An 18,998-nucleotide genomic window follows, 5' to 3' on the forward strand; every position below is an offset into this window, starting at 1 on the left:
TATATATATTTATATATATTTGTTGCAATCTTATTTCACAAAAAGTAGAAAAACTGTACTATGATAACGAGGGGGCGCTGCCCCCTCGACCCCTGATTATAAACATAACATGATATAAATCTTAAAAGGCAAATGAAGGAACCACAACTTGCATGACTCGTTCTGCAACCATCTTTAAAAGAATAAATGCATAACAGATTTTGCATCTTAGAAAAAGAATGCGTAAGAGATTATGCATCTTCAAAAAATAATGCATAACCCGTTATGCATATTCAAAAAATAATGCATGACCAGTTATGCATCTTCAAAACTAATGCATAATTTATCATGCATTTAAGAATAAAAAAATGAATAACATTATCTGATAGAAGCAGAAAAACACACAGTGAAAAAAGAAGTATTTTTTCATAAAAACCAATACAAAAAGAAACTAATTAAAGAAAAAGTACTTGTTCATAAAAACCAATACAGAAACTAATTAAAGAAAAATGAATTAGGTTCAAACGTAAAAGTAATAGTCTGAAGAAATCAACAAGCTAAATGTTCTCACTGAACTTCCCTTAGGCTTCTTCGGCGGCTTCGGCGGCTTCTTGTAACAGGTAGGCTTTGTACAAGTTTGCTTGTTGTGATGACCAATCTGAAAACAGTTACCACAACGCATATCTCTCCTGGGCGGCTTCTCGTAACGGCTTAAATGTCTATTAGTTGGTGGTCTCCCAGACGGCCTTTTAACATCAGTTAAATCGATAATATCATTACCTTCATAAACTTCGGGCATGTTGTAGTTCGAAATAGGATGAATGGCATGGATGTAGGCATTATTGAGTATGAAGTAGTGAAATAAGGTTCAACAAAATCATACGGATTATAACCAGACATTGTTATCGAAGCAAAAGCATGCACACATGGAAACCCATAGACGCGCCACCTCTGACAGGTACATGTCCTTACCTTAAGGTTAACAAAATGAGAACTCTCCCCGCCCTCCACTAAACATGAGTATCGGACTGTATAACCATCCAGGTTAAACCCTCATCAATAAGAGCCTTCATCTTAGCTTCATTCTTCGGTGTAAGAATTGTTATGAAACTATTACCAGTATTTCTCATTTCTGACATCATCCTCATCACATCCTTCCTTATCATATCCAGCAGAGCATTTGCAGGGAGCTTCTTGTGTACTTTCATCCAACTAATTAAGGATTCAGCAAGACTAGAAGATGTCCTACCATACCTACAACCCTGAAAAATGGCATTTGACCACTTCTCGGGAGGGATATCTTCAATATAGTCTGCAAACCAACCACAACCAAGACCCCTAATCGTAGCGATGGCAGTTTGGAAACCTTCGAGACTAAGAGCATATGCAGCAGCTTGAAATGCATCAATAACGGCACCATATCTTTTGTCAGAAGCATTAATAGGTAAGTTCATCTTAAGATGATAATAACATAAACTATGGAAGGATCCAGGAAAAATAACTGGAATCGCTCTCTTTAATCCTTCTGCACGATCAGATAAAAATGTGATTGTCCTTTGATCATGATCAAGAACATTACTCAAATTCCTCATGAACTATTCCCAGTTGTCATTATCTTCAGCAGGTACCAGGTCCATGGCTAGTGGGAAGAACCCTACACAGCAAGAAAACATGTTTCATAACGTAAAAAAATATAAAATCAAGCCAACGTCTACATGAAGTATGTGCAGCTAAAACAAAAATAATGCATAATGTCTTATGCATCTAAAGAAAAATGATGCATAAGAACTTATGCACATGCATAAAAAAGAATCCATAAATCAGAAAAGTGAAAAAAATAATGCATAAGACATTATGCAGCTAAAACAAAATAATGTATAATGTCTTATGCATCTAAACAAAAATGATGCATAACCAGAAAAGTGAAAACAATAATGCATAAGCCATTATGAAGCCAAAATAAATAATACATGAGACATTATGCACATATATAAAAAGGATGCATTATCAGAAAAATTACCATTTTCAGCATTGATAGCGCTTGCAGCCATGAGGCATCCTCTAAATATCCCTGTAAGAAAGGTAACATCGACATAAATCATGGGACGAAGGTAACGGTAACCATGGATGCATGCCTCAAAAGCAATAAAAAGACGCACAAACTTATTTGAAGGTGCTTCAACTTCTAAATCAGTTGAACTATCCTCGTTCGATTCAGTTTCATCCATTTGAACTTGAAAATCAATCCAACTCCTAGGATTTGTGTTGGGAATGGCATCTACATACCATACCAGATGCGAATACGACATGGCATCTTCACCAAATATATCCTCATACGCTTTCTCTCTTCCATTGTAAGCTTGGTAATATTTCACATTGATCCTGTATCTAGATTTAAAAAACTTTTTCAAATTAGAAGCTTTGAAACTCGGATCACTTCTGATTTCATCCTTGATAAGACTAGAAACAAATTTACTGCTGAGCCTGTGGAAAAGCCTTTCACATCCCACACCAAAGTGATGACTGCTAACATATATCTTAACCTTTAGCATCCTGTTTTCAACATCAACAACACAAACCTTATAATCCCAAGAGCAATTTTCTTTTGAGCATTTTGCATAGAACCTGCTAGGTTCATTCTTAGTATATAGAAGAACATACCCAGTCTTCACCTCGTATTTCTTCACTACAATACGTACCTCTGCTACACCTCCAAAAAAAAAAAAACTTTACCAACTTCACCAAGTAATTTATCCCCACCTTCAGTCCTAAGAACCTTGTTAACAGGCACATAACCATCTTCAAGAAAATTCACCATAGCTTCTTCAGATTCAGGCTCTATTACACGACTACTTGAAGATCTATACGACTGCTGGAAGAATTGCAGCCAACTTCAACAAGTAAATCAAAGCTCTTCTGACCTTTGCAGTGGCAACGAGATACAAAACACTGAAGCAGAACATTAGAATCAACTCGCACAAACTTGCTTCCATCATTAAAGGAAAATCTGACATGATGAGGTAATAAACGAGTCCACTTCTGGAAAACGGCCGTCTTCAAGGTCTCCAGAGTTGTGTTGACATCAACAGGATGTGCTAAGAATTCACTGAAGTAGTGAATTACAACTAGTGCACTAACAACATGTATTTCACCCTGCAAAACACAAAGAGAAAAAATCAAACATATCTATCCTGCATATTTCTTCACAAAAATTCTTACTCAAAATTAAAAGATCAAATCAACAACAGCAAAGACAATCTACATTAACAATAATCATATCATAAATCAACTGGATACCAAAATCAATAACATCTACATTAACGTAACAGAAAACAGATCAAAATAGGAGTGGAAAAACAAATCAAATAAAAAATCGAATAGAACGGAAGCAAAACCTACAAAATTGGTATATCAACATCCGAACATGAAATCGAAACAAAAAGATTGAATCCAAAAGATCTACATTTATCGTAACAATTTCAGAACCTAGAAAAAAAAAATCAAAAACAAGCTTAAAAGATCTAAAAAGCGGTTCGAAAACCTAAATTCAGCTCCCGCTCCTATTTTATCTCCTTCTCAATCTCTGAGCTATCAATCTCTCGAAACTGAATCTCAGAACAAGTGAGGCTAAATATTGAATTATCTTTTGCTGAGTAAATTCAATTTCCCAAATCAGCTCATTCTTCAGCTCTCGATAATTCAATCTCTCAGCTCTCGCTCGTATTCTATCTCCTTCTCAATCCCTCAGCTATCAATCTCTCGAAACTAAATCTCAGAACAAGTGAGGCTAAACTGGGAAATAAATAAAAAATGTAATTTTGAAAACTCTGGGCGACGGAATAATTTACACGGTTGTTTTGGGTGCGCGTGTGATTTTTTCCACACGTGGGTTTCACGGTAGGGAAAAGCGGGTAAAAATGGGTGTGGCTGTAGTTTTCACTTTTGGAAAGGAGCTTTTTGTTTTTTTTATAGGCATGTTGGAAAGGATATTAGATACGATAAAACCATAAACTTGTTATTATCACATGGTTTACTGGTTCCGTCCGTAAAACCTAGTCTGAATCTGTTATGTTGAATTGTTTTTCGGTTGGCTCGGATTCCGGACAGTTTATTCTGTTTATGATATAAAACCAGTTTGGACAACCAAAACCTGTCAGTTTGATCAAAGTAAAACGACTAATTTAGTCTTTGGTTTATCTTTCTTTTAACGAACTTCTTTTTTTTAAACCTTTTTTATGGGAACATGAACTAAATACTCTTCAAAATTCGCACCTTAATATATACCCTTATTCAATTTTTAAAAGTACTCATACCTTCTGAAAAGTGGAAGCAACTAGCACAAGTTGTTTCCAGAGGTGGACGCAACTTTACACAAGTTGCTTCCAGAAAGTGGAAGCAACTTTCTCAAGTTGACTCAAAAAAATTATTTTTTATCCCTCGGGGTATTTATGCAAGGTCAACAAAAATGGAGGGTATTTATAATATTCCCACTTATTTTAGGGACAATTATCTATATACCCCTACTATGAGGCCCATTGCAAAATTAACCTTATGAACTTTACAAATACCCCTAAGCTTAATACATTACTAAAATACCCTCTTTTGTATAGTGTATACAAACCACTACCACTAATCACTAAAAAAAAATCAAACAAACAAACAAACCTCTACTGCCCACCACCACCGCTACTTTCCACCACCGTCGCCGCCGCCCACCACCAACCACCATCACTTCCCACCACCACCAACAACCATCACCGCCGATGATCACCACCACCACCAACAACCACTAACCACCACCACCGCCAACCACCACCACCACTGTCCACCACTGCCAACCTGCGCCATCGCCGCCCACCAGCGCCACTATTTCACTCCACCACCGCCGCCGCCAACCACCACCGCCGCCGCCAACCACCGCCGCCGCCAACCACCACCACCGCCAACTACCACCACCGCCGCCGCCAACCACCACCGCCAACTACCAGCGCCACTGTCCACCACCACCGCGAACTACCACCACCATGTGGAGTCAACTTGTTGAAGTTGTCTCCAAATATGAAGGCAGCTTGCTGAAGTTGTTTCCAAAAGTGGAGGCAATTAGCTCAAGTGGTCTCAAATAAAAATAGTGTGCAGGAATAAGTTGCAAAACAAAAATGGAGCCAACTAGCTCAAATTGTCTACAAAGGAAAAGTATACACAAAAAAGTGAACCTGGCGTGAGTCGAACACACATCATCTGATATGGAGTCAGTCGTGCTAACGATGCACCACAGGTTCGTTAATGCAAAATGAAATATCAAAATCACATCCAAAAATAGATATAGTACACCTATTGATGTATAAAACCATACAGATGTTCATGGCCTGTAACCCATACATACCTAGTAGTTCACGCGCATCCAACTACCATCACCAACTGCTAACACAACAAACCACCTCCAACATAAGTTAATATTGTCTCCCGCAACTACCCCCACCACAACTGCAACATCCACTACCATCACTAATTGCTAACACAACAAACCACCTCCACTGCGACATCCACTACCTCCAGCATTGCTGCAAACAAAGAAAATTGGAAGCTGAACAACCCTGTACATTCACCTAATATCCACCAGTTCAACTAGCTATAACAACAACTCAACACAACCCTGTGTTACCATTGCACCACAGATTCATCGCAACTACTCTAAGATATATGTATAAGATAATTTCAGATGCATGAATGGACCCAAAAACATAACCAAGTTTCCTTCGAACTGAAATCAACTAGCTCAAGTTGCTTTCAAATCAGGAATCAACTAGCTCAAGTTGCCTCAAATCTGGAATCAACTAGCTCAAGTTTCCTCCAAAAGTGAAAGAAACTTTCTCAAGTTTTTCCCAAAATCTAGAGTCCAAGAACGAAATTAAACTATTGTTAATCCTAAAACAGAAAGGAACCATGTACATATGATTTGGCAGACTATATATACTCAAGAATCAATAAATGCATCAAGAGATATTATACCTGAAAATATATAGAAGAGAATCCAAATGCAAAAACTGGTTAGCCATCCTTATCAACTCCGTTATGCTCTTGGGAATAGTGTTTAAGTTATTCATTCAGTTCACTGAAATAAAAGTCCTGAACAAAGAAAATATCACAGTGAAAGACAACAACAATAAGCCCCGGGTTTGGAAAAAAGGTAAATGAGTAATTTTTAAGAAGAAAGAAATGTTATATCAACATGCATGCATAACCAGCTAACCACCAATTCCAGCACTACCATTAGCCAATACTTTGCATCTCTCTAATGGAAGTTGAATCAGAATTGGCATGATAGATTGTTAAGATGCAAAAGATAATCTCTGCAACAAACATTTTTTACGTGACAAAACAAACGAAAAACAAAACCGAAACTCAATACAAAAACAAGAGATACAAGTTGTCTCCAGAAAAAGGAAGCAACTAGCACAAGTTGTCTCGATAGTGGAAGCAACTTGGTCAAGTTGTCTCCAATAACGAAAGCAACTAGCAGAAGTTTCCTCAAATAATGGAAGAAACTTGGTCAAGTTGTTAATAAAGATGAAACATGGAGGCAACTAGCACAAGTTGTCTCCAAAGTTTTACACAAATGAGTGAACCTGGCATCAGTCAAATGCACAATTTCTGACAGTCAAATAGCAAGCAGCAACACAGTTTTTAAGGTACTCCAGCAGCAATGATGAAGCACGTATAGATCAACAGTCAGAAGCACCATTAGCTAAAAAAGACGATAAAAAATCATAAGTGAGTTTTCAAGGCAAGATAAGATACCTCATCACCTTTTTAATACACTCAAAAATAAAAGTCAGCACCAGTGAGAACATATAAATACACACAGAGATCATATAAACATCTTTCATTTCAAACAAAAAAATATTATATGTACAATTCAAACATACACCACTATCTTAACAAGTCAGCTGAAATATGTCTAACAGTGAGCATGCCGTATTTGGTTATATCTACAAATAGTTGACTCTAATGATTGGTCGAATAGTATACTTGTATTTATAATTGACACTTTAGGTTCAGAATACAGATGCTAAATCAAAAACCAACACATCTGATGACAACTTACAATGGACTGGTAAGAAAGAAACGTTAAATTTTTTTAAAAATAATAACATGTGTAATATCAGTGATCGAACAAACGTAATTTATCAAAAAATTAATCAGAACGGACCAACTGACCTTAGCATACTAAAAACACCATAAGGAAAACTAAAAAAACTGTAGCATACCAATAAGGATGTGAGCATGTTTGTCTTCCAATTAGTTGATCCAGTATCAAAATATAGATCATAAACCTTCACCAAATCCTCCATCACTAAATCTTGAATTACTACAATAATCCAACCTCACCACCTACCCGATTCCACCACTAGCACCCCCTCCACCTCTCATCTACCACATGCACCACCAAACCTCTACCCATTCCATCACCACCAGAGAAGTACCTCTGCTCCACCACCTAATCCTATGTTTCCACCAGCGTTACCTTCTAATATCTCCGCCACCATCAAGTCCACTACTACCAACAATTTACATTAACAAAAATCACCTCCAACTCCAATTCCATAACCAACACCACCTCTAAAATCCACCCTTGTCAACCAACTTTACTAATCCCACTAATTTACACGCTCACCAACTTCAGAACCCCACCAATTTCACCTCTTCCAATCACCAATTATAATCAAAACAAGAACTAAATCCAATCAACATTACTACACACGCAACACCAATACCACCATCACAAAAAATGATACTACTCTATCACCAGACACATATCCAAATAACAATTTGAAGATCTAATAAAAAATCCCGTTCGACTCTACTTCAATGAGTCAATACAATCAAAATAAAGAATTAAAGCATAATCAATTCGATGAATCTATTATCAATCTGCAAAAAAATGAAATCCAACATTAGGGATTCGAAATCAACTAAATCACTGTAAACACTTGAAATCAACTAAATTACAGTAAACACTTAAAATTTTGATTTTGCTGAAGTTTATTGAATCAAAATCATAAAAAATGAAAACACCTAATCGATTTGTTCACCTTTCGATCTAATCATCATGTCGATTTCTATTATAGATTACATCGATCTATCTTTAAAAATCTCAAACCATATCATCAATTTTTCAGATCTGAAAATTGAAAACGTAATCATTAGTGTGAATCTCCAACTCGAAAATATAAAATCGAGAAAAACAAAAAGACAGAACGATGTCTAAATCTGGATTCGAAAATCAAATGTTTAACCTAGAAGAACAATTAATAAGAAATTGGATCAATGATAGAAAATCAACCTTTAACCTGTTAATAGTAGTTGCAGGCGTGATGGAGGTGGTGGTGCTGGTTGTGGTGGAGGCGATCACGATGGTGGTGGTGATGGAGCGATGGAGATGGTGGTGTGGGAGTGACGGAGGCGATGCAAAATTTTCTTCTGGCTTTGTTAAAGAAGAAGGAAATGAAATGGAAAGGTTAAAAAAGGAATTATGGAAATTCTGTTTTTAATAAAAATTTCATTTATGCCATCAGGGTTATTTGTAAAGTTCCATAAGGGCATTATTGAAGACACATGGATAGTAGGGGTGTTTATAACATTCCCACATCTAAAAGAGCTAAGCGATTTTTCCGACCACCTATGTTCCAACTCCCGCGACGTCGTCACTTTTGACCGGACCCCTATCTGCTATATTCATCACCAAGAGATCATCTTCTTCCACAACCAAACAATTATAACAAACCCGTCGACACTTTCTTGGTAAATATAAACATGTACCTCTGGTTGATGAAACTGTGATTTCGATTTAATGTTGATTGAAGAAAGAAAACAAAAATAAAAAGACTGAAATGAATCAACAAATCACACGAGCAAAAACAACAATCCATCAACAGCAAACACCCAAATCAAACCCTCAAGATCAAATCATCTTTGAGTAGAACAATTAGTGGATTGACAAGAAAAGCAATATATGAGGTACGTAGATCAGACTGCCTTCTACCAAAGACATCATACTCTTTACTTGAATGAAGCTGCAACTTTGAAACGTCTCCACCATCACTTACACCACCATCTTCAAACCTCACAACAATCAACCACCATTAAAACCGCTCTAGAAGAGTTAGGAAAGTTTTATACAAGGTTTTAACTGACTATGAAATAGAAAATGAAGGCAAATAAGGAAGAAAAAACAACACAACACCACAAAGATTTGGATGGAAAAAAAACCCATGATGAAAACCCAAATGAACCTAGATCTAAAGTTGCAACTTTAAAAACCTAAGATTTAGAACCCAGAACAAGAAAGAAAAAAATAGAAAACAGAGAAGAAATTCGAGCTCAAATTTAGTCCTCATGGACCAAATTCGAGCTGAGAGGGTGGAGGCGGCTAGGGTTGAAAAGATAAGAAAGGGGAAAAGAAGAGAGCAGAGGGGGGCTAGGGTGGAGCCATTATTGTAGTTGTTAAAAAGCAAACAGTCACACCCCCAATGGAGGTAAACTCACTATTAAGAGAAAGAACTCACGCTTTGCCGATGGAATTTTTAAGTTTAGGTCCAACCTCTTGAGATTCTATCTGGGATCTTTGATTTGCGGAGGCACCTTTCTAAAGATCCGGTGCTCCTCAAAGGGGTACATTTACTAAGTTATTACCTACATTCAGGAATATTTCTAGACTTGAACTTGGGCTTGACATATTATATTAATGTTGCCATTTCGGGATTATGATATCATATGGAATATAGTATCCACATTATGTATCTTTTTATTGACCCTACCAAAATGGGGAGATAACATAATCTTCAATTAGTTGTTTTACGAGAAATCTTAGGCGATGTGGTCATGATGCGTTTGGTATGGGTTCCCTAGCACGGATTTTGTAATTTGTACGTCGATGTGGAAAGAGGTTATTGATATATTGGTAAGATCGTCGGAGGTGCTGAATTGTCGGTGGATATGTCGAAGCGGTGCGGCTATTTGGTTGCTTAAGTAGAGGCATTTTTTGTGTGATTGACATCCTTCTCACTCCCATGGACCCTGGAAGGGCAATCAATGGTCCGGTCCTCCTTTGGTTAGTGATTTTCCTTCTTTATCATTTTGGCTTCTAGCTTCTCTTTCATCTGTATCAATGTTCTAAGGAAAGGTGGTGTGTATGTATCTAGGTCAAAGAGCGGCTAAGATCGTCCGTAATTTCGAACGGTATAGATTATGTTTTGGCCCAACCACGACCATGGCTCTGCCCGACTAGCCATGTCTCTTCCCCGGCTAAGCTTTTTCTTTTCTCACCCGTGTTTGGTACAAGTACTCTTCTTCTTCGCCTAACCATAACCCAGGCTCTACGCCCTCTATGATTAACTCTGTCCTTCTTCTTCGCCCAACCCTCTATGCTTAACTCTGTCCATAACTATCCCTAAGTGTGGCTCATCCTAGCTAACCCGTGCTCTTTACGGAAACTAAGAATATACTGTTGACTTTTTCGATTTGGGATTCTAAACAATTTTCACACAAGGATTCGATGGAAGAAGATTTACGTTTGTTTTGTAGTCAGTCGCAGTGGTTGTCAATATCACATTAGGGTTCTCCATTAACAGATATGTTCAAACCAAGTTATGGCTTATTTTTTCTTTTGAAATTAGGATGTCCGTAAGCACAAACACTGGGGTTTCATGGTATTAAATCAAACACAAGCAAACTCAGTTCTTCTTAGGAATTGTGAGGTTTGTTCTACATGTAGAGGCCACATGTTACGCCACTTCTTCCTAATGATACATGGCAATGGCTTGATATATCGGTTGAGATCGTCCGGAATTTCGGACGGTAAAGAAGCTAGAACTAGTTGGTTTTAGGGTAAGAACTATCTAGGTTTGAGATAAGAAGAGAAGAGAGATGAGAAGACAAACTTACAGAAACTTTGTTATAATTTCTTAACTGTATTAAACTTTTGACAATCAACAATAAAATATATACAGGACTTTACTTGATGTCCAGGAAACGTGAGTTTCCTAATTTACTGATTTCCTAAAATACAAACAACTTGGTCGACCGGTTACCGTGTGTTTGCACACATATTAGATGTTGTGTTAACGCCCTCTCGCAAGCGTAACGGGTTATCCTGAACCGTTAGCTTGAACCGTAAAAGAGAAAAACGATCTCTGGACAGTGGTTTTGTGAATATATCGACAATTTGATTCTTAGATGATATAAACCTGACATCAAGAAGTTTAGAAGCAACTTGATCACGAACAAAATGATAGTCAATCTCAATATGCTTTGTTCGTGCATGAAATATAGGATTGACAGTAAGATAAGTAGCACCAAGATTGTCACATCATAAAACATGAGGTGTTTGAGTGGAAACACGAATTTCTGAAAGAAGTGATTGAATCCACATAATTTCACCAGTAGCAATTGCAAGTCCCTATATCCAAACTAGAACCAGTTGGTTTTAGGGTAAGAACTATCTAGGTTTGTGATAAGAAGAGAAGAGTGATGAGAAGACAAACTTACAGAAACTTTGTTACAACTTCTTAACTGTATTAAACTTTTGACAATCAACGATACAATATATACAAGACTTTACTTGATGTCCAAGAAACGTCTGTTTCCTAATTTACTGATTTCCTAAAATACAAACAACTTGGTCGACCGGTTACCGTGTGTTTGCACACGTATTAGATGTTGTGTTAACAAAAGATTATACCTTGGTAACTAACCAACCATTCTCACTACATCAAATCTAGGTTTTTGTAACAATGACTTTCCTAACTAGTTTTATTTTGCTAACTCAAATGATCCATTATGATTCTAGTAACCGTTATAAGGAGTTAGCAAACTAAGAAATAGTTACCATAATTAGGAATTAATTCATAAAAACTAAATAACTATTCATGGTGTTATATTATTAGTTATTCATTTCTAACACACTTTTAACTAAATTACTATTACAACTATTTCTACCCAAAATTGGATGTATACTAAAATGAACCCCAAGTTTATAACGCTTTATCATTTTTAATGGTAACACACTTTGACATACCTAACACAATGATTTATTTTCAAAATTAGAAAATGCAAAATAGAGTTTTAAGATTTATAAATCTTTTGTTTGGAACCAATTTAAGTTGTAGAACCTTAGAATAACTTAAATCCCGGAACCAGGATGATGTGGGAACCGAATTCTTACTTAGCTATTCTTCCCAAAGGACCCGGCCGACAGAAGGAAATTCATTATCTATATCTCTTCTCCAATCAAAAACCTGAGAACAAAATTCTGAAATTGAACTCAGAGAACCCAGATCCATTATCGTTCTTATTGATTGTTTATGATTGATTAAATAACCATCGTCATTCTTATGATTGATTTCTATTTATATTCAACTCATTAATTTCAGAGGAACTTGAAGAGAAATAATAACTGATCGAATTTGTTTTCTTCAACTCATTCAGTTGCTGGTATGATTTCTCTTCTTCTTCTTCGATTACTCTTGTTACAATTTTTTAATTATCAACCTAGGTTTGAACGGGATTTTTAAAATTCGTTTTAATTTGGGGGTTTTTGAACCTAGGGGTTTTTAAAATTTGCGTTAACTTAATTTGTGAGTCTTATTTGGTTTCCTATTTCTACAAATCTGTTTGTCAATCTAAGAATTCATTTGTTGTGTATGATTTCATATTCTAATAGTTTGGATTGACAGCTTTTGATTCAATGAGAGATGTAGTTGTTCTCTTGGAAGTTAATAGGGGTGATTCTATTCGTCACGATTTTGAATCCATCCAGAGTAATTTCTTATCTCTAACTTGTATTACAATTGATGGTGAAAGTCTCTGTTGAGTTATGTTTTTTATTTCAATTTGCCGTAATCTTTGTTTCACATTGAATTCGGATTGGTTTAATGTTCTCATCAATGTTGCCAGTGCTTGGTAGTTTAGTGGTGTGCTATTTCTGCATTTGGATTCGATTAAGCATATATTGAGTTTTGATGATTGAATGCATGTTTCTAAAAATAGTCTATAAGCTGAAAGGCGAAGACCTCATTGCAACCTTAGTCATTTTAGGAAGGTGTAGATTATATCTGCCTATTCTGGTGTATGGATTGAGTTTACTTTTTTTGTTGTTGATGATGTTATTGTGAACTGGTTTTAAGAAATTACTATCACGGTTGCATATTTTGAGGATCATAAAAGAAACAACACGATTGTATTGCTGTTTTATGAGTTCATAACTCTGAGTTTAATACTTATTTTTTTTCTAGAGTGATGCAGGACTTTGGGATATATAAGTTCATGAGTTTGTTGGACTATCCATGCCCAAATAACTAACCTACTCTTATAAGCAGAATGACATTTTAAGGCAGCTACATTGTGGTCGATTTCTTTGCATCTGAACAACAGTATGTGGCAAATGGTTCTGACACTCTAAAGACCCTCTAATACTGATTGGACTATCATTTGGCGTATGCATTTAATCGATATGCATTATTTGAATGAGTAAATTTTAGTGCATCTTGATTTTGGTTTGTTGTTCCTATGCTTGAAACAAGGAATTCCATTCTAAGTACTATTTCTTTTATAGGGAAAAGCTTCAAGTCAGCAAAGGTTCATAGTGCATTGTCTTCGAGTTGGTTTTCAAAATCATTTCAGTTGAGCGAGCAGAGATGTTATTGAATCACATGACCCAAATGAGCCGTGCAAACCTGGTGCCTACTGCATCACACTTGAAAAGATCAATGCTGAGGAGGAGAAGCTCTATAAAGAAATTAAGGTAATAAAAGATAAAATGCTGAGGAGGAGAAACTCGGCGGATGTCTTCTGCTTAAGCTGCGCCACGTAGCAGGTACGTGCATATGCAGGGGTGAACCTGTGGCTTGAAGTGGATGGTAGAGTGACTTCTAAAAATGTTTTATTGTAGGCTGCAATTATGAAATTCTGATGGATTTATTTTGTTATTATATACGAATGGATTTCCTGACTAACTTAACGGTATGGAGTTATCTTTGGCAGGTCAGTCGATCATCAGGGGCATCTGAGTGGTGTTTACTGCTTAGATCTTCATCCCATTGATGGTGTACTTACTGGAGGAAGGGACTCTGTTTTTCGGGTATGAAATATGAATTGACCCTTCAATATGATTTCTTATCAAGTGCTGCAATCCCGTAATTGACTTCTGCATATTTGTTCAGTGAAAGATGGAGGTCTTAATTTGAGCTTTTTGACATCACAAGCTGGTTGTTATATGCAAAAGAAGTCCTATTTGTTGCACATAAATTTATTTTCTTTCTTTTTGGATCCACAGGTGTGGGATATCCGTACGAAGATGCTTGCCTATGCTCTCTCTGGACATGAGAATACAGTTTGTTCAGTTTTTACTCGGCCTACGGTAAGAACTGAGCTTTTACTTGACCATAACATGTTATCTTTTTGTTACTTCTTGGCCAAAAAATAGGTTGTCATTATAAATTCGAGGGAGATTAGTCTCTGAACTTTTTAGTTGACACTGAACTAAAATATCCATATTAACTTAATCAAAATGCTGGAACCAGTGGGAGTTTAATTTCCTTACATATAAGCTTAATTTTCATTATCTCTTAATCAACTACTAGTAGTATCATACTGCACTCCGCTGTTTCTTCTTGTTTTCTTTGCCCCCATCTTTGATTTTTGTTTTAGTTGAGCCAAACTTTATTCTTTCATCATAGTTGTTATGTGTGGTGGTCGACCACGCTGAAACATGTATGCTTGAGCTTTGTCTCTAATATCTTTATTTATCCATAGTGTGTCATTTACCGTATTGTCAATCTTTGGAACCATAAGATGGATCTTTATTTGTTCTTAAAGGCACTTGAGAAGGTGGTCATATGATTACTATCATCCGTGTTCTGTATTAAGGGTTCTTGAGAAAGATATGTGAATATAATTCAATACAGCACCACCAAATGGGTATAATTAAGATCCTTTAATTTAGAACTTACCTCTCGTATTACTTGTCAACAAACTGAAACAGCTATGTGCACCAGCAATTTGTGAAAATTTTAGTCGGATGTGCACACCACCAATGTCTGAAGATGTGACAGCCACAATGCCACCAATTTGCAAATCATGTTTCTTGATCCCTTAAAATCTCCTGGAAACCAAAGCTAGCTTTGGTCATATGTCACTGGAATTGATTGTTCACCCATTGCTAAGACATTGGTGTTCAGCAAAGTTCCTGAGACGGTAATGTAAAAATTATGAATGTGTATATATATCGTTTCTTCATCACATGCATTCAGATTTTTAATGCACTTTGTCAACCTATGATGCCGTAACTTCTTAAAAAATTTATAGTAATTCTGCTTATCAGTTTTCTATGTTTTCTGCACAGATACATTTATATAGTTGGGAATGATCAATAATGGCTAAGGCCTCTAAGACACACCATTTGAATTGTTAGAGACTCTGTAAGGGATTTCTATTTTCTCAATGGTTAATGATCTGTAAATGGTTTAGTTTTGAAGCTGCAAAGGCATAAAGAGATTACTGATTAGGTTGGTTGTATCCTTGAAGAGGTGAGGCTTCTTTTGAATGAGCATTTAATAGTTCATCCACTGACCAAACTTAGAAAATGTTAAGAAAATGTGGTTCACCTTTGGATGAGAAATTATATTGATCTCGTAGGGTCAAAATTATAATCTTCATATGAACGTTCAATCTATATAATGTCAGTCTTATTCGTTATCGTTATTACTTCAGAACTATTTTGAGCACCTTCTTTCACTTCTTTTTGTTATTGTAGTTCAACTTTTCTATATTTAACTGTGCTTTTCCTTTGCCTTCGATATCCTCATAGAGATTTCATAGGAAGCTCATGGTATGACATCTGAGATAACTGGAGCTTTTCTTGAGGCAGAACAGGGGTATACTTCTCTCGTGAAAGAAGAATTATCGCAACCACAAACCACCACCACTGCAAAGGTATTTCTTTCGTATGTTAAATCGACGATTAATCACGGTTAGAAAAATTCAAAATCAAATTGACGCGACCGTTGAGGCTTCAGCTCATTTGTAATCTCAAACATGTTTTTATGAGAAACTTTTAAATGTGAACAAAATAATGGCAGGCCATTTACATTTAGTGGCCTATTATTACTACTTGCACTTTGCTTAGCTGTTGATTTTGTTCAAGTGCTGGATTTATGTGTTCAAACTTTTAAAACCATCATTAGAAATTCAATACTCGTTAACATCTTATGCTAAGCTATATAGAAACATTCTTTGTATAGTTCTATATCTAAAGGTGATGTAACGTTGTAAATGTTAGGGCTTCATACTTATTGTAAATGTTGCACAAACTAGTATTGGTTCTGGAGTTTAGAGAGTGTCATGTTTCCTCGAGTTGAACTCTAGTAATGATGGAATGGAATATAATTTCTTGAAATGTGAAGTATTTGATCTTCTTTTCTATTTCATTGTTTTTTTTGAAGTTTTCTTGTTTGTGTAAAGTCTAAACTTCTGATACCTTTCCCCCTTGATCTTTTATAGTTAACAGTTTCTGCGATAAAGGTGGCATAACGTTGCATTTCACTCAGTTTGGCTGCCAGCAAGCTCGGATCTACTTTAAGTTGGTCAACAAGAAGAGTTGTCCTTTTGAAGCCTTTGGAAATCCATCTGCAATTTCAGGTGTCATAGGTAATCGTTTTTCTCCGGCTTTATTTAGATTCTTTTAATTTTTTTTCTGATCATAATATAATAGGTTCATAAGAATAGAATTCCAGTCCTTAACGTGATCGCAGGAGACTTGTTTCCTTGCAGTTTGCCTTCTTAACTAAATCCATACTTACAACTCTTTTTTAGAATGCTTCCCTTATTATAATATTTGAAATGATATTTTAGGTGTTGACAAATTCTGAAGATAATCATATAATTCTTTAGACGATGTATGTGTGAATACTAATGAATCTGTGGTGCAATGGTAGCACGTCTGACTTCAAGGCAGAAAATGCGTGTTCGATTCACGCCAGGTTCACTCATTTTCATTTATCATCAATTCTCTTTTTGTAGCGCAAATTATTTAAATGTGTGAAATTGCGCGTGAAGGTTCATATGGAACGGTGACGTGTTTCAGTAATGCAAATTATCTTTAACTATATGTGCATCTTAAATCCAATAATCCCGATTAGTTCAACGGGACCCTAAACCTATGGATATTATTCATAATATCCTTATTGACATCTTCCACTAAGTCGGATAATGACAATTATTGAATTCATTTATCATTTTTTGATCCATTCTTATGTGTTTTTCGGATTTATGTTTATCCAAAGGTCGTACTCGATAAATGGTAGGCCACTCCCGTCCAGGTTTCGAGCTCGGAGTCATTTTCTCTCTCGAAGTCGCCAGAAAAGGGTTTGTTTAAGGTGTCGGAGAATATTTCGATGGAATCTTACCTGTAAAGGGTTGGAATCATCATTCTTACGAAGTTTCAGACTTATAGTAGTCCACTCCCGACACGGTTTCAAGATCAAAGCCACTTTCTTTCTCAAAGTCGTCAGAAAAGGGTTTGTTTAAGATTTCGGAAAATATTTCGATGATGTATCATGCTAAGTTTGAAGTCTGAACCCTCCCGGAGATTCTTGGTTCATAGTTTATATGCCATTATACCACATTTGAAGTTCGAATCGACACTGAGCTTCATATTTATGAATTTCGATGATGTATCCTGCTAAGTTTGAAGTCAGAACCCTCTCAGAGCTTCTTGGTTCATAGTTTGAACGTCGTTATACCACATTTGGAGTTCGAATCGACATTGAGCTTCATATTTATCGAGTTTGACGATGTATCATGCTAAGTTTGAAATGAGAACCCTCCGAAGCTTCTTGGTTAATAGTTTTTTTGTTGTTTTGGAGTTCGGATCGACACTGAGATTCATATTTATCGATTTTGATGATCTATCATGCTAAGTTTGAAGTCAGAACCCTCCCAGAACTTCGTGGTTCATAGATTGATTGTCGTTATACTACATTTGAAGTTCGAATTGATACTGAGATCCATATTTATCGATTTCGATGGTGTATCATGCTAATTTTGATGTCAAAACCCACCCACAGCTTCATGATTCATTTTTTTTGCCGTTATACCACATTTGAAGTTGGAGTCGACACTGAGCTTCATATTTTTCATTTTCGATGATGTATCATGTTAGCTAAAGCTACTTCATGACATGTATGACTGGTCGAAATTACTTCATGACCTATGTGGCTAATCGAAATTCAAACCGTAAGAACAAAGAGAAAGCACAAACAAACACACCAATTATCGAATTCGTTTTTCATTTTCCCGATTCATTCTTATATATTTTTGGATTTTTTTGTATCAGAATGTCGATAACAATGTCCTAAATTTATTGATATTTTTTTTGGAATTTATTTCGTCTCTAAGGTTGCTAATAAAACCGAATACATGAGTTCGTATTAGCACAAAGAGAAACACACATGCTTCTCAATCCGCATGAGCATCCTAAATACAATTTCAGCCGTCAAGATGTTTTCACAATCCGTATATCACTCTTAAATCAGATCTTTCACCGTCCAAATTATTTTACATAAATGAAAGTTTTTTTCTCTCACTTCCCTTCACTCTCTTTCCTTTCATCTCTTATCTTCCGTCTCTCTAAAACATAAGAAAACCCATCTCTCATATGAAAAGAACTCCATTAAATCTATCGGATTCAGAACTCCAATAAATCTATCAGATTCTAAGAAATTGGATATAAAGAAGGAAGACATAAAGAGATGGAGAAATTCATTTCTTCCATTTCCTCCACTTTTCTACTCCATTCTCTGTCTGATGTGATGACTTTCAAGGGTTTGAGAGATGAGATTGAGATTCGGTTTGAGAGAATCAATTGATGTGGGTATGTACATGTTGAAGTGATGGTGCTTTTGTGAACCATGTAAGAGAACTACTAGGGATAGTTATGGATTCGCGATGAACAGAGAGAAGCA

At 36.2% G+C, this 18,998-nt stretch overlaps 1 protein-coding gene, 1 long non-coding RNA gene and 1 other non-coding gene across 11 annotated transcripts; 1 reads left to right on the forward strand and 2 right to left on the reverse strand.

Moving 5' to 3' along the window:
- Positions 1 to 503: 503 nt before the first annotated feature.
- LOC113332979 lies at positions 504 to 4,691 on the reverse strand. Its single transcript, XM_026579463.1, has 3 exons — positions 4,645 to 4,691; positions 2,000 to 3,132; positions 504 to 1,633 (listed from the first exon to the last, which is right to left on the reverse strand). Exons 2-3 carry the CDS (start codon positions 2,529 to 2,531, stop codon positions 1,575 to 1,577), a joined length of 591 nt encoding a protein of 196 aa, XP_026435248.1. The 5' UTR covers positions 2,532 to 3,132; positions 4,645 to 4,691; the 3' UTR covers positions 504 to 1,574.
- A 227-nt stretch (positions 4,692 to 4,918) lies between these two features.
- LOC113333139 lies at positions 4,919 to 8,484 on the reverse strand. Of its 9 annotated transcripts, none has more exons than XR_003351817.1 (5): positions 7,248 to 8,484; positions 5,989 to 6,105; positions 5,363 to 5,540; positions 5,193 to 5,237; positions 4,931 to 5,051 (listed from the first exon to the last, which is right to left on the reverse strand). It is a non-coding gene; the product is annotated as an uncharacterized LOC113333139 (long non-coding RNA). The 9 variants fall into 9 exon arrangements; XR_003351819.1 differs by lacking the exon at positions 4,931 to 5,051 and having other exon boundaries at positions 5,106 to 5,540; positions 7,248 to 7,911; positions 8,073 to 8,161; positions 8,324 to 8,484; XR_003351814.1 differs by lacking the exon at positions 5,193 to 5,237 and having other exon boundaries at positions 4,919 to 5,051.
- Positions 8,485 to 16,949: 8,465 nt separating this feature from the next.
- On the forward strand, positions 16,950 to 17,020 carry TRNASTOP-UCA. The gene has a single exon. It is a non-coding gene; the product is annotated as a tRNA-Sec (tRNA).
- The last annotated feature ends 1,978 nt before the right edge of the window (positions 17,021 to 18,998 follow it).

This window comes from Papaver somniferum, unplaced genomic scaffold (assembly GCF_003573695.1).
Source record: "Papaver somniferum cultivar HN1 unplaced genomic scaffold, ASM357369v1 unplaced-scaffold_132, whole genome shotgun sequence".
NCBI lineage: Eukaryota > Viridiplantae > Streptophyta > Magnoliopsida > Ranunculales > Papaveraceae > Papaver > Papaver somniferum.

What these genes read in the sequence shown, in the direction of transcription:
- LOC113332979 (XM_026579463.1), bottom strand. Translation starts at nt 2,531, where the DNA reads ATGCTAAAGGTTAAGATATATGTTAGCAGTCATCACTTTGGTGTGGGA. An exon ending in CGCTATCAATGCTGAAAATG is followed by an intron (nt 1,634 to 1,999) that starts GTAATTTTTCTG and finishes CTTGCTGTGTAG; the next exon opens with GGTTCTTCCCACTAGCCATG.